Source organism: Trachinotus anak, unplaced genomic scaffold (assembly GCF_046630095.1).
Source record: "Trachinotus anak isolate AG129_WGS33_773 ecotype Australia unplaced genomic scaffold, CSIRO_AGI_Tana_v1 ptg000019l, whole genome shotgun sequence".
NCBI lineage: Eukaryota > Metazoa > Chordata > Actinopteri > Carangiformes > Carangidae > Trachinotus > Trachinotus anak.
Window position 1 is genome coordinate 25,720,132 of NW_027273870.1, and position 25,777 is coordinate 25,745,908.

The window sequence follows — 25,777 nt, forward strand, 5'->3', positions numbered from 1 at the left end:
CTGTATAGGCCTCAGAGGAGTTAGTGTGGTTGTTGTCGGTCAGCTACACACACAACAGCGGAGTTTGTCTCAGCTTTGGCGTCTTCTTGAATACTTCTTGATGTTTCACTGCATTTTGATATAGCAGGAAAACCACAGGTGTATTCAATAACATTAACGATGATTGTTTTCTACTCGGGAGATGTCCTGGTGATGTTCCTGCCGTCTCTGGAACAACTCACTGGGACATTTAACCCATTTTGAGTAGAAATAGTTACAGTTATTAATAACATTATTAAGGCTCAGTTCTATTCAAACCTCCTACATGTAATCCAGCCATTATTAATCAGGCTTACTTCATACACATAAAGTCAAAAGGTCTGTAAAGCTGAGTTTTAAGTTGAATTTTCAGATTTTATTGCTTTAAATGTACACATGTAAAGGGGGAAAAGCATTTGTAGGAGGAATATAAAATGTTTCTGAAATGAATTCCGCCGATTTTCTGTTAGATTGTTGTTTTGTATTAGCCTACATGCTATAATGTCGACGAACTACATATATGAAAAGCTCAAAGGTCAAAGGTTATGAGCAGTTTAAAGTCGGCATACTTGACCTTCACTGGCAGACCAACTGAAGTTACTGTGCCGTTACCGTGGTAACGAGCCGTCGCCATGGTTGCGCAGACAACTTCTTCACAGCCAGGTAAGAAAGTCACACAAGTTAGTTTTGTCGCTTTCGTTGTTAGTTAGCTGTTTTAAAGTACACGTTTGACTACAGAAACAACAGTCTATGTTTTTTTTTTACCTCTTTGGGTATCTTAACTTCAGCGGCATTAAGAACAGGTGCGAAACTGCGTCGAGTGTAACGTCTTTGATTTACTATTTACGGAGTTAACTTCGAGTGTAGATTGACTAACTAGCTAACTAGCTTTGGTCGCTCCAGGGTTAGCGAGTAGATGTTATTTATTTTTGTAATGGAGGATAAATGACGCAAAGGGTAATGCTGTTGACATCTAAATAGACTTTAAGTCGAAACAAGCTAAATTACTGTATTTTATTATGGCGTTTCGTACAAATATAAATCGTAGGTTAAATTAACGTTAATCTGTACTGGACAGAACCACCGACTATTTAATTATGACTTCATGTATTTCTCTCGGAAATTGAGCTTTTTCAAGCTCTAAAAACTGGAGCAGTGTCTGAAAATGAACATGATAAAACATTTTTTAAACATTTTTCATTAGATATCTTGATGCCCAGTGATAATATACTATATATTTAACAAACAACTGAGAAATAGTTTTCCTTGTTCCATCATATTATCAAAACACTGTTAAGTTTTTATGCCATTACCTTGATAATGTTTGTGTTCAGAGAGCAGTATAACTATTAACCATTTCATCCTGGTCTTAAATGGTATTACTTGCTTACAGTTAGTATCATGGTCCTTATGGAGACCTTTTTAATTTCTTATACAGTGCATCTCTTTAATGATATAAAACTGGATCTTGTTTTTGTTGGTTAGCTAATTGATAATGGACACTGGACACTTGATTTGTGCTAAATTAACCTATTTGTTTTTTCTTTTCAGAGTTTCCTAAATAAAGTCCTAATGTAGATTGGCAAGATAAAGTTGTGGAATGTAAACCTACTGATGTTATCCATAGACAGACTTGCAGCATGTCCGCTGCCACTTCAGAGGAAAGATCCTGTAATGTAACTTCTCAGACCTCTCAGAAAGACATTACTAGGTCTGGACGCAAGGTTAAGAAAAAGGCCCATCCTCCCGAAGTGACTTTACCACCTCTATGTCCAAGGCCACCTTCTCTCTCAGCAGCCTTTGTGACCAGGCCTCTGTTCAGCTGTACCCCCATCCTTCAAAATGTCCCCCCTGACAGACCTTTATCAGTGGTGGAACTTCCTCATCTTATAGCCCAAGTAGGACCTTGGAAAGCCATAGATGACACAAAATGGACAGAAGGACCTCGACTAATGGCCTCAGCACTAGGGACTGACATCCCAGTCAGAACTGCTGCTGAGTCGACAGCCCAAAGGTACAGAGAATAATTCAGGTTGCGGTAATTTATTAGCTGCCAAGATTTACTCCCCAAGCTGTTTTAATCCAGAATGAATTTCTCTGTTGTTTACTCTCAGTTTTTATTGTTTCAGTCTTACAGAGACAGATGAATCAATAAAAGTCATAACGTGTGAGGATAAAAAGATAACAACTGTAAAAGATGGGAAAGCGACCAAACCAGAAAAAAATCCTCTCACTGGCACAGAAGTCGTTCAAATCTTTACCCAGAAAAGATACCTGGCAGATTTGAAGCTTTATTACCTGAAAGAAGTGGACGGGGACTTTTACAGGTACAACCGAATAAGGATATTTACCATTGATATACTTCAGACGTCTGCAAATCTCAATCAAATCTGGAATGATTTGTCCTCTTTTTTTAGACCCTATGATCTACAAGTTGTCCATTCCAATGAAGCTGGTTCAGAGCACTACATCTTCTCCCCTGATTCGGTACTACATGTGACAGAGAAGGGTTATGGTGGACTTGTCAGTCTGGCAGAGTGGTACAGAGAGTCTGTGTTGTGGACAGCTTTGCAGGAAATCCCATTTTTCAGGCACTTCAGACTGCAGAAGGCTTTCACCTGGTAAGTACATATAAACCTGTGATTTGTGTCTTTCTCACTACTTACTTGTAAGTTGTGTTTTGATTTTTTAAATCTTTTTTTGTGCCAGGTGGCATAGAAATGTGCGCAAGATATTATTTCAGCGAAAGTGTAAGAATCTGCAGGACATGTTGCTTATAGCTGTACCACAGTTCAGAAGTGCTCTTCATCTGTTCACCAGGTAAATGAAAGCGCTGATGATATCAGGGCACTGGTTCTTAGCCTGCATGTGACACTGTTAATGTAATATTCTATAAATGGTTGTTTTTAATATGATTCTTACTAATAAAACTATCAGACTTTTAACCAGTGGTTCTGAATTGCACCAGCCTTTGAATCTGACGTTTTAACTTTGAGATAAAAATGTTGGACTGATGTTTAGCTTTAATATCAGATTACCCGGTAATAATACTGTATCTTTTACAGACTAATTGAAGATGTGAAGGAGACACATCGGCTGCCCCAGGAGGACTCTCAAACCTTCACATTGCTTGAATTCAAGAATGCACTGACAACCAAGAATCAAGAGTGTCTGCAGATTCTGGAGAAGTTATCGCAGTATCGCGCTGTCATCCTAACTGTGGTATTTTTTTCCAGACCTAATACAAAACTATAACAAAAGCAAACCGATGTGAAGTGTAAAGATTAGCTTTAATAATTGAGTAATTGAGAGCATACAATTTCTTTTTTATGAAAAAGCCTTTCCATTTCTGGAAATACCTCTAACAATATTCTGTTATCCCCAGGTGAAAGAGAACAGCTATAAGGCACACCAGGAGCTGCAGTTGCACATGGAATATGCTAAAAAGCCAAATACAGGCTACGAACCCCTTCACCTCCACCTGGCTCACCAGCAGGAGCTGAAGAAAGAGTTGGCTTGGTCTGAAAGTGTCTTGCAGAAATTGGGCAACTTTGCTTCTCTCATCAATCAAATGATTGTGCAGAGTCTCGTCACGATCATCAGACAAGATGTCAGTTCTTTTCTCAGCAATGTAGTGGAGGTGATGAGAGCGTTCCTTAACTCCATTTTGATTGATAACATAATAGCCTTGTCATTTTCATCTTCAACTCGAGTATTTTCACATAGACCACTTTTACAGCCGGATACAAAACTTGAATTACTTTTATTAAGCATCACTGTTACATAAAGTAATGGAGGGAGTATCAGATAAAGGAAATTCACAGACAATTTACTTAATATTTAATTAAATTAATGCCATTGATGTTTTTTGTTTCTCAGAGAGAGAAATCTCAGCAGAGCACTCTCTTCCACACTGAACTGTGTTTCAGTGCTAGTAGTCAGCTGATTGTGGACCCACCAGTACATCTGTTCCAAGAGGCAGTGAGTGAAGCACTTCTGACTGTTGGCGACTCCATTATTCAGGTAATTTACAAAAATTCCACAGTCACAATTGCAGCTATACCTATCTTACATAATATTTTTAGTAGTGGGTGCTGGGTAGTTTTAAGGTTAGTAGAAATGTGCATCATATTTATGACAGTTGGTCTCCATTAACAGAAAAGGGTTTGCACTAATACAATTAGTACAACACACTGAAATATTAATTTCTCCAAATGGTTAATTTGCACTTTACAACATCAATAAGAACACCATTTCACTAACCCAATTTTATGTAGGATTATTGCTTACAGAGCAAATTGTAATTTTGAACAGTGTCTTGATAAAAGAATCCTAAAATAATCCTTAATTAGCCCCACAGTGGGCAAATTTGCATCAATTTTACACCAGTCTCATAAAATCTTTCTTCTCTGGTAGATGTGTGACACTTGTGGAATGTTCCTGGAGAACAGCAACAGTGTCTTAAGCTCTGATTTTGCTCAGAGGTTAACTTCTGACCTCAGGTGTATTGAAGGTCCTACTATTACAGGTATGACCATTTCCTCTGAAGTTGTTGCTGGTCTTTCACAAAACATTTCACTGTTCTGATTTCAGTTGATTTGCTGACCCAAACCTGCAGTGTTAATATGAAACCAGAACCCATCCCAACATTGTCATTCCAGCTGCTGTATGGTTCAGTGTGGTCTAAAAACACAAATGGTTCCAAAATCAGATAAATAATAATGTTGACATTTATTTTATAAACAATTTGAAGACAGATTAATTGTCCATGTGTTTTAATTCCCAGGGGAGAATAAGGGCAGTGATGGAATGACTGGTCGCAGAAAGTTTTGCTGCTGGCAATTACTCAGAGGCCTGTCAGCTCACTGGCTGGTGCTGCCAAAGCGAACCCTGCTAATGGTGCAGGGCAACATGGTGCATGGTTGCTACTATCCTCTCTCCAGGACACAGCTGGAGTGGCAGATCAGCATCAATGACTTTTCAAAACAAGCTGAGAGAGAGCAGGCTAAAGTCATGCAAGTAAGACTCACTTTCAGATCCAACGCGAGTGTCGGTGCAGAATGAATAAGCATGTGAAAGACTTTGCACATCAGCTCATGTATTGCTAGTAATTCTCACTATTCTCTGGACAGGAAGCTGAATCAGAAATCCAGCAACTGTGTGAGAGCTACAAATGGTTGGTAGACATTAATTTGTTCATTACTCAGTGGAGTCGAGCCTCTTTGGAATCCATGAAGGGTGAGCCTGCTTTACGGTATGAGGAGCACGTTAAGAAGATGCGCCTCTGGGCTGAAAGAATAAACACAGTGCCCTCATCAATCTCTGCCTCCAACCAGCTGTTCAAAATCCACTGCACCCACACAAAAAAAACTTTAGGTATGTCTGCATTGCATTAAAGTAATTATATATCCTCTCTAGTGTGACCTGAAGACTCATAAAAGATTTACAAACGACATGACTAGTTACTGTTACCTTGTTTTGTAAAATAGCAAATTACCTGTATAGTCACTTGATGAGTTTAGAATAGCTTAACTATAACTTACTTACTGGTCTGTATGATAATTGGTTTTATACTCTTTACTTTTGTTTCCTCAGGGCGACAGCTGAGGTTCATTGAGGAGGAGGTGCTAGAGCAGCTAGTTGAGCAGATAAAGTTGCACTCAGAGAGCCTCATATCAGACTTGGAGATGACTATAGCGGAACTCAAGAGAGAAGCGCAGGACTTACATGACCTCTCAAAATATGCTCTCATGGTATAGACACTCTTTAAACTTTACATACTTGCATGAAAAATAAATAAAAACATATAATGTAGAGAGAAATGTATTATTGGTTATGCAAAGGAGATCCAGATAACAAATGATAAGAAAAAGATCTTATTAAAAGACAGTACCCTAGTTTTCTGTCTTCTATCTTAACAAGGATGGGTGATGGAAAATTCAGATCCTCAGAGACTTCTCTTTTGGTCACATATTCAGTTTAATTGAATTATTCATCCCAAGGGCCCTTCCTTGTCAGAACAAATGTATTCTGAATTTAGATTCCATTATCCAAGAATGATCAGGTGATGCATAGTGCATTAAGGTCTTCAGTACTTTTATTTAAGGGAGCATACTTGTGTATACTTTTGTAACAGGCATGAGAAAGTACTCGAGTGAACTTTTGTGCTGATGAGTTATTAAACACTTGCAGAATGCAGTTTCAAGTCAGAGTGAGAGTTTATGGATTGGCTGTATTTCATCTAGTTGTCACCCAGTTTGCTTATCTATCCTGTAAGCTTTTCAGCTTTTCTCTTAGTCCTCTCAAGTATTCAAAGGTCTAAGTGATATGAGACTCGGCAAGTACTTACATAGCAACAGCACTGAAGTTAAATAGTTTTTGCCCTCCAAGACATGGGTTGGAAGATATATTTTAGATCCGTTGTCAAACATAATTCGTTGAGGCCTGATAAACTGATGAAATTGATAAAAATGCTAATTATTTCATCCTGTCTGCAGGTAAGGGAGTCTGTGAAAATGTTGGCAGACACACAGAAACGGCTGGAGTACGTTCACTCCCTCCAGAACACTGTTTGCATGAACTATAGACAGATGAATGAGGGAGAGCTGATTTTGGAAAAAAAGGTCTGCAGGCATAAGTGAAAATTATGTCATAAATAACCTAATTTCATAACATCTCAGCTATGGCTGTTTTTTTACACTGCACTGCATGCACCTCTGTTTGTGTTCTATATTTAGATGCTGGGCTTGTGGGATTACTTTATATCCTTCATGAAGGAAGCTGAAAGCATTGTGTACCACCGTCTTCCTTCAGCAGTTAACGCACTGGACACAATTTACTCATTTACGGTCTGTGACCTTAAAAGTATGGTCTCTAAAGCTACATCTGGACCCTTCCTTGACCCAACCCAGAATGCCAAAGAAATGGTCTCCAAACTGAACAATATGTGTGCACATGTGCACAGTCTAAATGCAAAGCTGGAGCAACTCAGTAGGAAAAGTCAAAACTTACAAGGTATAAATTATGGACATAAATCATGTACAGGCTTGAAAAATTTAGCTGCTTCTGAACTTTTAGCCTCATTTACTTGTAGAAAAAGATACAAAGAAAAATGAAACTTAACAGAAAAAATAAATAAGTAAATGAAAAAAAGAATAAGGAGCCTTTTCCTAGACAACCATGGGAAAAACTTGTCATGTATGATCTTATCTTATCCTAAACCTATCAGAATTTTATGTTGTGTTGTCTCCCGTTAGAACATCCAATAGATTTGACAATTTTGACGATGGATATTGAGAAGGTGAAAGCCCGTAAAGACTTGTGGGGGCTGATAGCTTCATACACAACATGGATGGAGGAATGGAAAAAGTTGTTTTTTAGTGAGGTAACTTCTCAAATTAACCTCTCTTTGCTTATTGACATGATGATAAATTTTGTTTGTCATGGGGGTAATTACGTTTGCATGCATAGTGGTGACAAATTCATACCATTTGTTTAAATTTTACTTGAACTTGAATTTGCTCTGCTCTTAATTAATTGTATTCTTCATTTATTTGGAGGAAAAAGTAGTCTAATGAAAAAAATGTTTTATTGGCAAGCACAGTCGGTCATAATACATACATGTATATAAAATGAATACTATTTTGTTGTCTATGTCAATTAAACAACAAATCTTTTAAAATTTTCTCTCAGGTTGGGCTGTCACAAGCTCAAGAGAAAATTGCCAAGTGGAAGGAGCAAGCTCTTTCTCTCACAAATATCATACCTGCCCAAGATTTGGTGCTGCAGGAGACTTTGGGAGCACTGGAAAGGTTAAGCCATCAGCTTGCAGTCATGGCCAAGCTACAGAGCCCAACACTCAGACATAAGCACTGGAGAGCTATTTTTGAGGGTCAGACAACTATGCTGTGCTGACATTGTAACATTTGCATATTTTTTTAAGCACAGCATATCTGAAATGATTGAAATACCTTCCATCTGACAGGCTTGGACCTACTCTATGTCCCAGGGAAGAAGGTGACTGTTGCTGAACTGATGTCTCAACAACTTGAAGTTCACCATAAACTAATTACCAAGGTAAGAGCAAGAGAGTGGTTGTACTGGGTATGTTTTAGCAGTGCTAAAATCATGAGACAAGGGGTGGAATAATTTTCTTGTGAGAACAGGTTCAATAAACATCAAACTGTTCTTATAGTAACTGATATAACACTTTGCTTATGGTACCTTTTACTCTGTCAGATATGCAGGGATGCACAAGGAGAGTGTAACATGGAGCAGACCTTCCTGACGCTTCAACAGGGATGGAAAGCCAAACTCTTCCAGCTGGATAAATTCACTCGCTCTGTTTGGCGGCATTGTGAGCTACAACATAGATTAACAGAGACAGGGAAGCTCACAGAAGGCACCATTTCAAATCTCCAAACTGCTAGTCAGCAGTCCTGTAATGATTCAGGCTTCATCATCATCGGTGAGACTAAATAACATGCAAGGAAACTGTAAACATGCTTGTTGGATTACTTCTTTTGCTCGATTGCTAAAGGGAAATGTGAAAAAGCAACGTTCTGCTCATAAATTGGTGCGATTAGCCATGTTTTTTCTCATTCAGGTCTGGAAATGCTCTTTGCTGAGATAGAACATGATTTGATGATTCTGTCCACCATGTTGAAGTCTCCATACAGTTATGAGTTCAGGCAGCAGATGCAAGATTGGGTGCAATCACTGCAAGATCTTGGTAAATCACATATTCAAAAAAGAAATTAAGACAGATTTTAAGCACTTGCCTTTAAACTTAACTAAAAATTGTTTGGACAAACTTGTAAGAATTCAATATTTTTTTTGCTTTTCCTTTCAATAGAGAAGTTGCTTGATTTATTTGAAAACTACCAGAAAACATGGGCCTTCTTAACGAAGATGTTCAATGGAACATTCTTAAGTATTCAAAGAGTGGATCTGGTATGTCCCTGTGTCATCACAAGTCAGACATATTTAATTTTTGCAATGCTTTCAGAGCCTTGCTATAATTTTATGTGACAGACTAATGTCTTTTGTGTTCTTTCATAGCTGGAGCGGTTCCAACCAGTTGATGAGACATTTAAGGAAATCATGCGCACTATAACAGCTGACCTTCACGTGTTGAACTTTGTTCATTTCAAGAAGACGAATGAGAAATTTCATGGTAATAGTCTTTGCCAGATTCTCATTGATGGTCTGTCCACAATGGAAGCTATATCCAACCAGATGGTGGATCTCCTGGATGCCCTGCGTGAACAATTTCCAAGACTCTGGTTCTTGAGTGACAGGGAGGTGATACAACTTCTCTCCTTTCATCCAACGCCTTTCATGCTGCAACCCTTTGTACGCAAATGCTTTAAAGGGGTACACTGGCTCGAAGTGGATAGTGAAAAACCATGTAATACAGGAGATGTAAAGAGCCATGGGGCTACATCTGGAAGCCACAGACGGATGAAGGTGTTGGGGGTTTTCGCCCGACTCCAGGAGCACATTACCTTTCTGTCTCCCCTAGGACCAAATCTCAATGCCTTGGTTTGGCTAAGTGCCTTTGAGAAACAATTAAAGTTGACCATGGTACACCTCATGAAACAATGTGCTCTTGTGCAAAACCAGCTTCAACCATCCAGTCACGATTTGGCAAGTGACAAGAAAGTTGAAGACATCTTGTTCCACATTAAAAGTAGGAGAAAAAACATACAACCTGTGCTGGATCTGCTGTCTGAGTACCCTCTCCAGTGTCTGCTGGTAGCTGAAGAAGCAGTATGGTGCAGTGTTGTTCTACAAGCTTTCCAAGAATCAAGCCCAGTGAAGTTGAGCAACATAAAGGCACACAACTCTGCAAAACTGAAAAGCCTTGGCTGTTTTATAAGGGATGGAGTGACAGGGGTTAAAAATGAATCTCTGGTTTCTAAGCACATGATGATGTGTCTGCGTGCTTTAGTGCAGCTTACAATGAATCATGCACAGCAGCTATCTCGACTCATGGAGGTACGATGTGAGTTAGAGTCGTCTTTTGAGTGGCTAAGTTTGATGAAGTATCACATAGATTTGGATCAGAGTCTGAAAGTCAGTGATGATCCAGCTTGTTATGTGGATGTTTTTGGCCATCACTTCCAATATGGTTATGAGTATTTTGGCCCAGAAGACTGGGTGATGGTGAATACTCCTTCCACAGATCGGGCGATACTGGGGATTCTCCTTGCTCTAACAAGCTACAGATGTGGGTTTGTGAGTGGACCTTGCATGTCTGGAAAGAAAAGAACTGTAGTCCAGTTAGGAAAAGTGCTAGGACGGCAGGTTGTCATTCTACAGTGCTGTCCAAACATGAGACCTGGTGTTATTCAGCAGATGCTGTTTGGTTCCCTCCAGACTGGAGCGTGGCTTCTACTGGACTCTGTTGACTTACTAACACAAGGGGTCCTATCATCACTGGGGCAGTATCTAGTGGACATTCACCAGTCCTTTTGTGGGTTAACAGGAAATAGTGATCAAAGAGTGAATGATGAGCCAAAGGACGTGACTGCTGGGGCCAAAGGTTGCACAAATATTGTTCATCCAGAGTGCCATGTGATACTTTCAGGGAAAAGCATTTCTGCTAACCTCAACTATGGATGTGTTCTCATCTCATCAAAGGAGTATACATCCAAGGTTCCAGAGAGTCTGCGATTAGCAACGAGACCAGTCGCATTAACCCATCCAGATTACAGGATCATTGCAGAAGTTATGCTGACTTCCATTGGTTTCTCAGAAGCCACGTCTTTAAGTCATCGACTGGTGTCTCTCATTAGCCTGGCCAAGGATTCCCTCTGTCTGCCTGATTACATCACTGATGACCAGATCTGTTATCTTGTTGTCTTGCAAAAGATAATCTCTGCCTCTGAGATACACTTAAAGCAAAGTGTAAGGCAACGGGAAATTTCAGAGAAGGCTAAAACGTCAGCTGTAGAAAAAGTGGATCTCATGTCCTCTCAAAATGTACCTGCCAGAGTTGTTGAGGAGGACAGAAAAGAATCTGAACAATCCAGGTTGTGCAGTTCTCACTTGGCAGTTGTACAGGGCTTAATGGAGGAAACAGCCATTGTCAAAGCGATTCTTTCTGTCCTATTACCTGTTCTTTATGACCACAAGAAAGCCTTAGAGTTCTGCATCATTTTCAAGGATGCATTCCCTATAGCAAGCCAGTTTCCTCTTTTCCAACAATATATTGAGGAAGAAGAAAAGAACCAACTTAAAGATGCAGTTACAGAAGAATTACAAAGGAAACAGTTTCACTCTGACACAGAAATAATTTGCAGTGCTCTCACACTCTACCAGACTATGAAATATTCTCGGGCGGTTCTGCTTATAGGCCCCCCGGGTAGTGGAAAGACAACCTGTTACTGTGCTCTAGCTGGAGCACTCAATAGTCTGGCTGCCAAGGCACTGGGATATGCATTTGAAAATAACAGTATCATTAAAGGAGCTCCTCCACAGACAGATCAACAGATCTCTGCTTCAAATTGGAACTCTGTTGACACTGTGGTTTTATTTCCTAATGCCATGTCCCATGATGAGGTATTTGGCTGCTTCTGTGAAAAGAGAGGATGGCAAGATGGAGCTGTGCCAAAAGTGCTAAGAGTTTCAGAACGATGGGAATGCACAAGTTCTAAACCATGCAACAATGAGAAAAGTGACCAGACACCAATAGTGAAATGGCTGGTAATGGATGGGGAGCCTTTGGGGCAGCCTGGCTGGTTAGATTACTTAACCACATTGTGTGACCCTGAGGACCCATTTCTCTTCCTATCATCAGGAGAAACACTTGTGTCATCCCCATCATACCTAAAGCTACTTATGGAGATCACAGACCTAAATGATGCAAGCCCCTCTGCAGTGACCCACTGTAGCCTTGTTCATTTCACAGGGACTGAACTGTGGAAGGCTGTTTGGAAGAATGAAATGGAAGCTCTCTACTGTGAACACAGACTTGATCAAGGGACCTTGAAAATGTGGAATCGTCTTGCTAAAGATCTTTTCTCCAGCACTCTTAGTTTGCTTAGACAGAAGGCTTTAAATTCTGCCATCCATTGTAAAGGAGAATCTTTTCAAAGCCCTGCGTATGGACTGCAAGAAATCATGTCATTTTTTCGTATCCTGTGTGCCTTTCTACAACATTTTGGGAAGGAAGTTGAAAAAGCTGAGGACATATCACAAAGAGACAAAATAGGTATAACCATTATTCATTAACATAACCTTGTGATAGAGGTGTAGTGGTGTTACTCTTACAATCACTTACTCTCCCACCAGAAATACCTCTCCATGGAACTGACACACCAGGCATGGAGGCCCAGAGTAAAAAAGAACTTCTCGCCAGAAACCTTTTTCTGGTGGCTTATGTTTGGGGATTTGGTGGACATCTGCATCCTTGGTAGGAGAATTTTCATGGAACTGTTTTATGTAGTCACATATATGTACATAGATATTCAAGCTATGTATATTGTTCTTTTTTGATAGCAAGTCTCCATGATGAATCAGTAACCAATGTTATTCATATGTTTTTGTTCTTACTTCAGCCACTGGCCACAGTTCGACTTGCTAGTTCGCCAAGTGCTGTTTACTTGCCGGTACAAAATTGTGATACCTGATGAAGAGAGTGTGTTTGAACATTTCTTTAGCATTGACAGTAAGATGTGCCCCAAGAACACACTGTTGACAAATTCCGTCATTCCCAAGGTTTGTCTGGAACACTTTGCCTAGTGTAGTGAAAATACATGAATATGATAATGACTACATTTGAATTTTTTAACTTACAAGTGTCTTCAATGTATGTACATAGTATAGGAAATACACTTATCTCCTGAACCTCATGTTGGAGGCGAACCAGCCAGTGCTTCTTGCAGGAGAGTCCGGTTCTGGAAAAACCAGCCTGTGTCAAAGTTTGCTGAGTTTTGACAAGCCACACATTAGCCTTCCAGCCAGTCCACTTCTGAGCTCCAGAGACCTGCGAACTATACTGAATATCATCAGCTGCCAGAAGTACTGTAAAGATACCTTGGGTCCTGCAACCAAACGGCCGAGACTGCTTCTGTTTGTGGATGATTTGCATGAAGCCCCGTGTGGTTAGTACAAAAATTGAAATCAGAGAACCTAATATGAATTAATTTGAACCTGAATCAGATTTTTTCTAAGATTAATATTTCTTTTGTTCCTGTTGATAGATGCCTTTGGAAAGACATCGACTGCTTTAGAATTGCTACGACAGAGTATTTCAAAGAGAGAGTTTCTAACATTTGATACCCATCACTTTAAGTCAGTGAATTCTGTAACCATCAACTACATGGCTACCTGTTGTGTTTCAGGAATGGGCAATTACCACAGTAATGTTATATCCTCTCGGCTCACTCGCCTATTCTGCATCTTTGTACTCCCTAGCCTGTCAATAGACGTTATATTGTCTATCCATTCTCCTAGGCTACAAGTCTGGCTCAAAGAAATGCAATTTAAGCAGAGCAGTGAGGATATGGCATGTTCTATCATCACTGCAACGAAAAATTTGTATGATGCTGTATGTGAGCATTTCCAGCCTACTGCGCAGAGGCCCTATTTCTTATTCTCTCATCATGACCTGCAGAAAGTCTTTCAGGGGATGTACCTGTGGCAGCCTAACCTCCCAAACACAGAGACAATGCAGAAAAAGGACTATGCACTACCAGGCTTTCCTACAGTCCTGCCAGGGCCTGAAGCATCAGTTCTTAACATAGCACATCTATGGATGCATGAGAGTTTGCGTACATTTAGTGATAGGTTGTACTCAGAAGATGAAAGCAAAACTCTTATGCCATTCATAACTAAGATTGCAGCTACACACTATGGAATTAGATTGGTTGATAGATACGTTGGCAGTATAGATGTTCCATCTACTGTTGCTAGCCTTGCTGTTCATACACTACCCACAAACACAACAGGCACCTGTAAGCAAATAGGCCAGAGTCCAGAAACATTAAGTCCACAACAAGAAAAGAAACCACCTGGCCAGTCAGACCTGAAGAAAGACTATACAGTGACTGAACCTTCCCTTCTGTCGGAAAACAATCGTTCAGAAGAGGCAAGCTTAAAAACTCACCATCTGCAACCCCAGATTCTTCAGCACATGGAGGACATAATTCCTAGGCTGGTATATGGTCCTGAGTTTTCAGTGGACTTGAATTCCATGGATCAGCAACGCAATTTCAAATGTAGCTCTGCTTACAAGGATCAAGACTTTGATGCATTACTGCAGAATCTGTCTGCTCTCATGGCCAGAGAAAACGATGAGAAATGGCATGAAACTGATAATAGCTTCAACATTACATCCAGATACATTGTACACAGACAGAGACTGAGTCAGCTGTTAAATATTCTCAGGGCTTTACTCATACCTGGAGGTCATGGAGTACTGATAAGCTCAGACAGAGGCACAGGCCGTAAAACCAATGTGCGTTTAGCCGCTTATCTTACAGGCTACCAGTTGATGGAGGTACATTCTGGTAATGAGAATAAGTTGCATGAAATCCTAAATGAGGCTGGAAATAGAACTAGAGTCGATGGAGGTAATGTTATCATACTGATCCATGAAGAAATCAGCCAGACTGTTAGAGAAGAACTATTGGTGGCAATGGCCCACAGAACCTATCCAGCGCTCTACACAGAGGAGGAGCTGAGGAATCTTGTTACCAGAGTAACAGCTGTGAAAAACTCAAGAAGATACCTTATGGACAGCTGGATGTTTGATAAGTAAGAGGAAACAACTACTTGCTCTTTTTAATTCTCATGCTAGAACTGACAGTTGTTACCACTCAACCTGATCAAACATTCTTATTGAAGAATTATACCCACAAGTACATTCATTCAGCATTTAGTTTCCATTTGGAATTTAAGTGTATATAATAGTAATCTGTTTGTGATGTGGGTGTTTATCACCAATAACGTTGATGATGCTGTAGTAGCCTTTTTGGTATGTTGATGGTGGTGTAAAATTGTCTAACCGCTTACAGTAAATATTTGGAAAACATGATGTGTGTACATTGTAAATCATATTCAGTGTGTTTCTTTTAACAAAGGTACTTGAGCCAAGTCCACAGAAATGTCCATGTGTTCCTTCTGATGTCCTCCACCACCAATGGGATACCTTCCAACGATGGAACCTATAATAGGAATGCAAGTATTTTCTTTAAATGACTTTGCATTTCACTGAAGCTTTGTGCGTGTATTCCAGATCAAAACAGAAACTATACTTTTCAGACCACATTCATAAAAACAAACAAACAAACCAACAGACGGACACATGTGAAAACATAAGCTCCTCATTTTCAAGAAATATATGCAAGCAAGGTGTGCTTAGGTCAGTAAAAATAAAAAAAACAAGCCGTCTCTAGCCAAACTGTCACATCACAGTTGAGTTAGTGTGGTCCACATTTTTAATTGTAGTCCTTGTTTTTGAGTATATACAGCGTTAAATTTCTGATTTAATTTTAAGTAGCAGGCCTAAATGGATGACTTTGTACATTTTATGATCCAGGGACAAATGACCAAGGCCCTGAGCCTGAGCTGCTGTGTAGAGCTGTACCAGCTCTGGTCCACCCAGTCTTTAGTGGAAGTTGCAGCTCAATGCCTCAAAACCAGTCCCTACAAAAGTGAGTTAGACCAAAAACCTTTTTCAATGCTGACTTCATTTTTACCACTTTTTACTGACTGTGTTATTTCATGAGTGTACCAAGACAGATCATTGTTCCTTTTTTTTTAATTCAGTGAAGAGAAAAGGCTCAGGGGCCAGCCTGTTTGTGGCCATGGCGGGAATCCATCAGTCTGCATGTCAGTATGCTTCTGTCCTCCTGTGGGCCCAGCCTTTCAACCCTCAGACTTATATGGAGTTCATTGCTCACTTTGGTTACCTCTGTAACCACCTGCACAAACAATTGCAGGGCCAAGGCAACAGGTAATTCGTCTTACACATTAGTCTTAAACACACTAAAATTTTCCCTCTTTTTCTCCAGTATTTAACATGCTGATGTTCAACAGAAAATATCAGATACACTTTAAATTATCATTCAGTCCAACACAGCTACACTGCAAATTACATCCTGAACAATTTCTGACACAGTTGCAACAAAAATTAAACACAGTAACCTTCACAAAGTTAGCACTTGCTGCAGGGCTGTTTTATTCAATCGCAGTAGACTGTACAGGGGTGAATGTTCTTTCCTTGACACTATTAACATAAAACAAAATTATACATGCTTGTCTACAATAACTATTTTATTTTTTCAGAGTTGTCTCTGTTCTGTCTCATTTGGATGTCTTCAATAACACAGCTGAGCTGTACAAACAGCACTTAAAAAGACTGAAAGAGAAGGTTGCTGAGACACAGGAGGTATTGTTCAGCAATTCAACATACGCAATTCAAGCAGGATCAATATTCTATATAAGGATGTAGCAGTATTGACTGCCGCAAATTCCTATACTACAACAAGATTATTTGTTATTGCAGTCAAAATGATTCAAACAACCTTGTAAGCAATATATCCAGTGCATTTTAGAGACTTTTGTATGCTGAACAACATACTACACAATAGGGATTATTGTTGATTAATTTCAAACTGACAATCAGTAACTTTTTTTGTTTCTGATTTTAAAGGAAGCGATAACTACTTCAATAAAATTGCATGTGTAATATTCAGTTATTACTTATAACACAATATTTTTGTGAAAAACAAACATTCAGATATCTTCATTAATGCTATGTTTCCTCCGTCTTTGTCCTGCAGCGTGAGAAAGTGCTTCTCAGAGCTGTAAATGATCGGAAAAGCCTGCTTGAAGAAGCTCAGGAGAAATGTGTGGTAGAGGAGAACAAGCTGTATTACCTGGAAGAGAAGATTAATCACGCTCAGAAACAGGTAAACAAATTTCTTGTTTTATTGATATCTTCATCTGCAACATTTACTTTAAAGTCCAACACATTTGTGAACAGATCACATTTTAAAAATCACCTAATTTGCTTTTTCTGCTGTTCAGATATTGGGTGATCAGATCCCTTGAACAGTATAGAACATTTAAAGGAAGTGTCAGAGAAGATGAACTTGTTTTAAATCTTTTTTCCAGGCGAGACCCATCTTCCTGTCAGGCCTTAAAATTCTTAAGTGTCTGAATCCGTCTGACCTGGAGGAGGTGCGCCACTACAGAGATCCACCTGATGGAGTGGTGAAAATCATGGATGCTATTTGTTTGCTGTTTAATCGTCCACCAGGCTGGGAGAGTGCTAAACAGCTTCTTGGACAATCCAATTTCTTCCAGGTTTGTGGGAAATGTCATGTAATTCAATTTAATTTATTTATTTATTTTGGAACAAACTTTTTTCATGTCTCATTGCAACTTTCAGTGCATTAAAAATAATGCTCTAATACTTCATGCAAGTCCAAGATACTGAGTGGAGTCATCAGTCCAATTCATGTAGTATAAGCAGTTACTTTGGCATTGCAGTATTGAAATCATTGTAAATTAAGTGGCTATTTCGGGGTTGTTAACTTGCTCTTTTGCTAATATATCTCCCTTCACCAGGAGCTGGAATTTTTTGACAGGTATAGCCTGACCACTGAACAGCTGCAGCAGCTCGGCCAGATAGTTCACAGCCCCCAGTTTGTGCCAGAGTCTGTGCGGGAGGTGAGCAAGGCCTGTGAGTCCCTGTGTCAATGGGTGCAGGCTGTATATGAATACTGCTGCATGCAACACCAACTGTTGGTCAAGCAGCAATTGGAGGTCGTGAGCAAAGAGGTGCGAGGTCAACTGCAACTGACCATACAGCACAAGGAGGATGCGTACAATCGCCTAGAGGATGTTAAGCTTCAGCTTCAGTTTGTGCAGGGGGAGCTAGAGGAGCACCTGCTGGAGCTGCAAGAAGCTGAGAGCATGGAAAGAGAAGTTACTATAGCTGCTGGGCAGTTAGATGCACATGTCAGAAACTGGAGGGCAGCTGCTCAGGTAAATATTCTGTACATATCACTTAAACGTGCCACTGGTGTTATTTTTTAGAATATATCTATTTTTAAAGATTGTACATTTTTCTTCCCTTTAGGAGGCAGATTTACATAACCAAAACTTACAAGGAGATGCCCTCATCCTGGCTGCAACCATTGCTTATTTAGGCCCATTTGCACCTCATATTCGCACAGAATTACTGAGCAAGTGGAGAGAGCTATGTCAGACAGGAAGCATCAACATAAACCCTAAGGATCCTAGAACATCCCTGTTCACACAGTCAGACCCTGCACCTCCTTGCCCCCCTCTTGGTTTTCCCATCCCTGTGTCTGAGAGGCTGCAGCTGTCTCTGGGTCGGGCATTAGGTTTGAATGGTTGGCAGCTCCAGGACACTGTATCTGCCCGACTGGTAGTTCAGCTGCTGCTGTGGAGCTACAGAAGTTCCCTGTGTCAGCGCTGGCCTCTACTGGCAGACATCCAGCTACATCAAGAGATCAGCTCTCAGCGCTGGATCATTACAGGTATGTCCTTAGATTAACAAAATACCTGTCCTGGGATTTGGCTATTTGTTGTGTCTTGTGTCATCATCAGTTGAAGTCCATAGGCTCTGTAGAGAATAGGATCTAAATGCTAAATTGTATTGAAAAACTTGAAACCAGAACATCATAGGTGTCTGCTCTCTAGGTGAGAATGCCAATCTTGAGATGAATTGTGAGATGGTGGTTCGTGCCGATGATCCAGAGCTGCTGGACAAGTTGGACCAGGCTGTTGAGAAAGGTAAATTAGGAGATTTTACACAAAGTAAATTGTTCAGGTATATCCTGGAACATAATTGGGTAGTTAAGTTGGTGCCCAATTTGGTGCAATTTCATATTTACAGTGTCTGTTTTTTTTCCCCCTAAACTCAATCTGACTTTGTTTTGCAGGTTTGAGAGTCCTGGTAACTCATGTCGAACATGCAAAGCCCAGTCCTCAGTTTCTGGCCAGATTGGCCTCCCGTGCTGGATGTTACCTTCCAGAGTTAAAGGAGCCTGTTCAGCCGACTCACCCCAAATTTAGCCTCTTCCTCAGCACTCATCTGCCTGTCCAACTGCTGAGCAACGGTAAGAACAGTTTGTAGATCAATATACTGTAAACAGGGGTAGACTCTGTTAAAGTTGTCTAACTATGTCTTTTTCTGCAAAAGATGTGAAGGATAGATCCAAGGAGAATGAAATTTTGGGCTCTGGAGAGTTAATTTACAGTTGTTTTGCAGTTATTTAAGAAGGGATTTTTAACATGTCAACGATTGTATCCTTATTTATGTGATGCCATTTTATGATTGTGATATATATTTTTTCCTGGTTATATTTCATTTTATAGTGTAGTTTTATTTTGATGTTTCTGTGTTGAGGGTACATCATCCTTTGGAGGCTGGCCATCTATGTACCTAGCTCTTATTAGATAACTAACAAACATTCATCCTATTTTCAGCGCATATAAGCTGTGTTTTTTACACATTCTGTTAATCACCCTAATGAAGCCAAAGCAACGCATTAATGAACAAGTATTCTTCCAGTTACTCTGCTAGTGATGCTGAGTTGTTTTTTTTTTCAAATCCATTTTTCATCCCAGTACAGTAAATGTAAAGGATTTTTTCTCGGTAATTGCCTTATGTTGTAATTGATACACAGATAAAGTAATAACTTTTCCCGGAGGACAATGCCACACATAGTGTAAAGACAAGATACTGCCCTACATATTTTACACTATTGTGAGCATTGGATACCTAAAACAGTAATGAACTGGACAATGGAGATTTAACTAATCTAAAAGTAGTGACTATGTATTCTTGTTCATGTTCCTCAGAGATCCATCCATCCATCTTGGCTCAGGTACAGGTAGTCGACCTCTCTCTGAGTTCAGAAGAGATGCAGGAGCTGATGCTGACACAGCTGCTGCAGTCTGAGTGTAAAGAGCTGCTGATTCAACACAGACGGCTCCAGAATGACAAGCAGTTGCTGCAGGAGAAACTGGTCACAGAAGAGGTGACCAGACCATCATTTATCATCATTTCAAACAAATACTGTGCCATCTAAATGTTCTCTACAGTTTCCCTATTGATTTGGCTGATAACTGTCAACCCCAAGTTATTATTGGTTAATCATTTTACAGGCTTGTACAGACTGATGTATAATGTGCCCACGAGCTATAGTCGGGCTTTGCATGTTCATAATATTTACATCACTCAGGCTGCATGTGGACTCTAACATGAGTGGTTGTGGCGAGGATACCATACACAATTCATGGACTGGGCTTTTGAGAGTGATTTATGTGTTTTTTAATCAAGCTGCCACTGTCAGGGAGGTCTCTGTACCTTTAAATGAAACAAAGCAGGGGGCAGTTCTGTTATGGAAAATCTGACTTGATAGATCTGCTGTTGTTTGTAGCTGCTGTCCATCAGTTGACTGAACACAATCTTGTCTTAGGATGCTCTGATGGATTACATCCTGCAGTCTGACTCCTCACTGCTGCAGGACTGTGATTTCCAAACCCACATGGCAGTTTGTCAAGAAGCAATGAAGAAACTGCAGACTGAGATCCAGCAGCTGACTGAGGCGATGGAGTACCATGAGGCTCTAGTGGCTACCCTCCGACAGTTAGTGAGGCTAGCTGCTGCCCTCTACCAGGTTCTGCAGGAGGTGTCCCATCTTTCCTCTGCCTACTACTTTTCCCTACATGGCTTCCTCACTGTTATGAAAGAGGCCTTCATTGTGAAGGGCAGGCCATTAGTGTCATATACCACTGGGGAAGGGCCAGGGGGCATATTACCAGAGATTACACACAACATGGTTGCCCAGTTGCTATCCCATTACAGGCCTTGTCTCTTCAAAAGCCATGTTACTGTCCTGAAGCTGCTGGTGTCTGTGGCTTTGCTCCAAAACAGTCAACTCTGCTCTGAGGGTGAGAGGGTCGCCTTCCTAAGGGGCCTTGAAGACATAGACCACCCTGTCTTTAAAGTTAAATCCTGCCCCCCTTCTCAGTCTACCTCACTGACCACCACTTCTCTGCCCAGCTGGATACCCCCTCATATCCATCCAGCGCTCCTCTGCTTGGAGAGGATCCCGGCCTTCAGAGGGCTGATTTCCTCACTTTCCACTTCCCCGATACAGTGGCAGGAGTACCTGCGCTTTCCCTCCTCCACTGTTGCAGGGCCTGTTCCCTGTCGCTCTCACGCCCATCTGTCCCTGCTACAGCGGGCTCTCCTCTGGAAAACCATGCTCCCGAACTGCCTTAAGGGACTAGCTGATGTGATAGCTGCCTGCCACCTGTGCCTGCCGGGACAGACTATGGGGTCTGAGGCCCCTCACACTGGGAACCCAGAGTCCCTCTCACGGCACCTTGTCAAACATGAGGGACCCATCATTCTTGCATTGCCCAGTCAAAGAGAAGATAACTGGACAAGTATTCAGCCTCTTCACTTGATAAACAAATTGGCAGACAGTTTAGCAGAAAGGGTAACACACACACACGTTTTGATTTGTATTAAGTTTATAGCTGTGTGCAGTGCAGTGCTTGATGTTTTTCTTTATTAATATGTTTTAGGTTCAAGTGAAAGTCATTTCTTTTGGGGCTCTGTGTGACAGAGAGGTCATCCTCTCAGCACTAGACAGGGCAGTTAATGATGGCCACTGGTTGGTTTTGAACAACTGTCACCTGTTGGAACAATGGGATGATAAAGTCGTGGTTCACCTCAGTCAGTTGATCTCCTCTTTCAAAGGTAGGTGGTCCATCAAAAATCAATTTGTATTGCATTTGTGTCATTCGTAATAATTTACAAATAGTTACAACTGAAGTTACAGCCAGTCTTTCTGTTTATGGATCTGTCTGCCCGCTCGCCTGCCTACCTACCTACCTGTTGCGCAGAGGAGCGATACCTGATTCACCCATGCTTCCGCTTGTGGTTTATAACTCAAGAAAATGCATTGCACCACATACCAGGTAGATCTATTGTATTGCTACGACTACTCTGTCCAAGTTTTCCTTTCAGGATCAGACACCATATAACTGCAGTTTACTTTTTCACTGCCACCACTTGGTACTAAGCTAGACATATTGTTTAATAAAGAGTATCCTTCTAATCCTGTACCTTCCACAAACAAAATACACTCAGGACACTGGTTTGCAGTCAGAGCATTAGATATATCTATGTTTCTCTATTAATACAATTTCACAGTCTGTGATATTTTTCTCATGATACTGTAAATGTAAAGTTGTTAATTCATTTATTAATTTAAAAATGTGCTAAAAAAAACTGTAACTCCTGTTTGCCTTAGTGTTGCTTTTAGTCAAGTTATATTAATGACTATTATTTTTATTATTAAACAGCTGCAGTGCGAATGCGTGCCCTGCCTCTGGTCTGTGACTCTCCCTGGGATCTGAAGGAGGAGCTGAGCTGCTCCTTGCAACAGCTGGTGTCCATCATACAATGTCAATCACTGTCGGATGTGACAGCAGACAACATGGAGTTGCTCCTCCGCTGTGCTGTCTTCCACTCTGTCTTACTGCAAAGACAAACATATAAATACCTAGGCCAGGGGAGGATCTACAACTGGTGAGGAGATGAGCCCACATACTGTACAGTTTAGTTCATATACAGAAGAATTGTTATCTCATTGCAAAATATTAGTATATTTTCCAGTTATATCCATTTTGAGTGAAACAAAATATGACTTGGATTAATGCATCAGTATTTTAAAACCAAAGAAAATTCTTCAAATGGTGAATATATCATGATGGATTAAGAGTTTATGCTTTTGCTTGTTTATATTTCAAAGGAGTCAGGACGACCTCCTGGCTTTGGTGGACGCACACAATTGCATTGCCAGTCTCTGCCATGACAAGACCAAAGCTTTGCAATACATAGCAGGTAAGGCGGCATTAACAGGTAAATCTGTCTGTCTAGTTCGGTTACTGTATGTGTTAACCTTGTTTTACTTTTCATTCATAGTCAATCTAGTGCATGGTGGTCATGTGCTGGACTCTGCAGATTTGGAGATGATGGAAAGCGTTGCCAAGACCTGCCTCAGCAGAGTGTCACCACTTTGGGGCAGTGGACCACACATCCTCTCAAATATCATCAGGAGTCCTGGCCAATTTGGTAACAAGACAGCTTTATGATACTGTGGTACTGTATTCTGTATAGTATACATCTTACAAGCTGACTGTTGAGAGAGTGACCTGGAGGAAATGTATCATGCAAAGATTTTTTCTTGATTCTTACATTTTCAACATTTAACTTAAGTATTTACGAAGAACAAGTTACATGAGGCTAAATGTCTAAATCAACATTACAAACAGTAGTAAGGAGTACAGGTATTAAAGCCACAGTGGGTGTTTTTTTGGTCAGATATTCTCCGTAAGTACAATGTATTGATTGTGGTTATGTGTCATGTTTTATTCTCAGATTTGTCAGGACTACTGCAGATTTTGGAGCAGGGTCTTCAGGATTCACCGAACATGAATGACCCCCTTGTGCTGGGCTTTAGTACACGTGTGGCAGCTGAGATAATCAAGATCAATAGTCATGATTTGAACATACTACTGCAGGCCTCCCAGACTCCTCTGGGAGCAGTGAGGAGTTTCTATACTCAGCTAAACCAGCCCTGCATTATGCCATCCTACAGCCAGGCTAGAGACAGACTGCAGGCTCTGAAGGGTTACCTCACAAACAAGAATAACGGCAGAGTTACAAATGCACAAGCTGTTTCTCACAGTTCACTGTGTGACTTCATTCAGGCTGAGTGGGATGAGCTCACTCATTTGGTGTCCTCGCTCCTCTCACAGCTTCAGCAGCCTGTTCAATACAGCACGCCAACCTTTGCTTCCCTCCTCAAGCTCAGTGACTTGTCTTGCTTGGAGAGGAGGGCAGAGTTGCTCAGTACTTATCTCTGGCACTACAACACTTCACATCCACCTGACGCATACCGGCTGGCTGCTTTCAGAAATGCCAGAGGATTTCTGGTGGCAGTGATGAGAGAGGCAGCTCAAGTAAATCGCAAATACATCAGTGATATAAAACTGCATTTTCAGGTAAATCGTGAAATCATTAAAATTATGAAAATTTTAAGTTTTGGAACACAGTGGATGACAAGAGTACTATTACTCCAACAATCTACAGGTGCTGCAGGATAAATACTTATTGTTGTCTTGTCCCTACAGGTTCTGAGTGATAGCACATATCCAGCCTCACTTCCTCTTGATGCTGTGTATTTGTGTGGCCTGGAGCTTAGAGGAGCATCATGGGATACACAACTAGGAGCCCTAGAGGACACAGCCTCTCTGGAGCCATGCTCACTGCCCCTTGTTTGTGTCAAGGCGCATGTCAGGAGCACAAACACTGCCCGAGATACCTTCTCTTGTAAAAGTTCATATTTAACGGACACCAGTAACATTCAAGTCTCAGATGCTTCTCAGTCGACTGCCTCTCAGTTACCAATCTACCACTGCCCTCTCTATCTAGATGAAGAGCGGGAGACAGGAGACTGGGGGCTGGCAGATGTTAACATTATCACTAAGGTTCCCCTTCATGCTAGGCTCAATCCTGTGTTGTGTAGTTTGAGAAGGGTAAGGCTAGTGAGTACGCTCTGACCAAACCAGCCTGGATTTATCAGCAGCAGCTAACTGATGTTCAGATGCACTGATGCAGAAGCACTAATGTTCGTATGAATTTATGTGAAACCTCAAATAAATTTGCAGATAATGTATAATGTCTGTTTATACATTATGTTTTGTAATGCTTTCAATTTTGTTTTTCATTAAAATTGTTACACAATGTCATATAAGTTTGTAGCATTTTGTCTAATCTAGCTGGACTCAAAGGAATGAAGTTCTTATCTGAGCAAAATGTAATTTAATCTGTTGAAAGGCTTTTGAAATGTGATATCAGAACAGATTGAAAAGAAATGGCAGTTTTTGTTGCTTTAATGCGTAATTATATTGTTTAATGTATCAAATTATACTTTGAGTTGTTGACAACAGTGACTGAATACTTATTTTTCTTCCCATAGGTAACATGGACAGGCACCACTATGAGAGTTTTGAGAGGTTTGGCAACAATACTTTTCTGTTGCACCTTGACAATGGGAGAGCGTAAGTATTTCTGTTATTGTTCTCACAGTGTTATGTAATGTTAACACACTTGCTATATATTTTTTTTGTTTAACCGTTGGTTTGATTGCTGCAGTTGAGACTTAACTGATTCTGGATCTGTTCTCACTGCAGATTTGGGCGTCATTCCAAAGATGAGCCGTCCATCTTAGCTCCTCTGGAACAGTGCTGCAGGTACAATCAACCATGTGATAAAATGTGCAGAACTCTTAATATAAACATCCCTGCCTTCTGTCCCTATGCACTCTACAGTGATACACTTCTTGTCTGGTTACATTGATTTAAAATAAATGGTATTTGTGTAGTTGTTTATGCCTCAAAACATCACCTCAATAACATAAATTCATCATAAAGAAGTAACACTGAGTCTTAGAGGAGAGGAGGTCCATGGCTTACTTCAACAATTGTAAGAAAGAATTCTCAGTTCCAAAATAGAAATCTTTGCTGTGAACATCATGCTATACCTTCTAATTTACATTTACAGCCATTTTCCTCTCTCTCTCCTCTGTCTTCTCAATTTCCCTCCTCCTCATGTCCTTCCCACTCTTAAACACCTCTTTCTTTCACTTTCTACAGAATCCGTCACTCCACTTGGCTTCGCCTGCGTCTC

General features: G+C 40.6%; 1 protein-coding gene across 3 annotated transcripts; it reads left to right on the forward strand.

Annotated features, from left to right (window-relative positions):
• Nucleotides 1-19: 19 nt before the first annotated feature.
• LOC139635893 (dynein heavy chain domain-containing protein 1) lies at nucleotides 20-25,341 on the forward strand. Of its 3 annotated transcripts, none has more exons than XM_071503441.1 (45): nucleotides 20-681; nucleotides 1,570-2,032; nucleotides 2,148-2,345; nucleotides 2,436-2,639; nucleotides 2,728-2,838; nucleotides 3,084-3,240; nucleotides 3,404-3,658; nucleotides 3,898-4,041; nucleotides 4,435-4,546; nucleotides 4,805-5,037; nucleotides 5,151-5,394; nucleotides 5,614-5,771; nucleotides 6,516-6,641; nucleotides 6,756-7,032; nucleotides 7,275-7,402; nucleotides 7,711-7,909; nucleotides 8,003-8,094; nucleotides 8,257-8,485; nucleotides 8,624-8,749; nucleotides 8,873-8,970; nucleotides 9,079-12,235; nucleotides 12,316-12,436; nucleotides 12,582-12,741; nucleotides 12,845-13,127; nucleotides 13,227-14,781; nucleotides 15,108-15,204; nucleotides 15,566-15,680; nucleotides 15,796-15,982; nucleotides 16,315-16,417; nucleotides 16,812-16,940; nucleotides 17,146-17,337; nucleotides 17,602-18,021; nucleotides 18,116-18,539; nucleotides 18,703-18,795; nucleotides 18,945-19,121; nucleotides 19,867-20,045; nucleotides 20,487-21,515; nucleotides 21,604-21,778; nucleotides 21,925-21,999; nucleotides 22,387-22,612; nucleotides 22,836-22,927; nucleotides 23,009-23,158; nucleotides 23,465-24,090; nucleotides 24,220-25,149; nucleotides 25,282-25,341. In XM_071503441.1, the coding sequence occupies exons 2-44, from the start codon at nucleotides 1,659-1,661 to the stop codon at nucleotides 24,646-24,648; spliced, it is 13,659 nt and encodes a 4,552-aa protein (XP_071359542.1). In that variant the 5' UTR covers nucleotides 20-681; nucleotides 1,570-1,658; the 3' UTR covers nucleotides 24,649-25,149; nucleotides 25,282-25,341. The 3 variants fall into 3 exon arrangements, with proteins under 3 accessions (XP_071359542.1, XP_071359544.1, XP_071359543.1); XM_071503442.1 differs by lacking the exon at nucleotides 20-681 and adding an exon at nucleotides 684-821; XM_071503443.1 differs by lacking the exon at nucleotides 20,487-21,515 and having other exon boundaries at nucleotides 23-681.
• Nucleotides 25,342-25,777: the final 436 nt, after the last annotated feature.

Bases quoted from the DNA above. Each gene is read 5' to 3' on its own strand.
- LOC139635893 (XM_071503441.1), top strand. From the start codon at position 1,659: ATGTCCGCTGCCACTTCAGAGGAAAGATCCTGTAATGTAACTTCTCAG. The intron at 7,033-7,274 runs GTATAAATTATG...GTCTCCCGTTAG, and splicing joins GAAAAGTCAAAACTTACAAG to AACATCCAATAGATTTGACA. The intron at 17,338-17,601 runs GTTTGTGGGAAA...TCCCTTCACCAG, and splicing joins GACAATCCAATTTCTTCCAG to GAGCTGGAATTTTTTGACAG.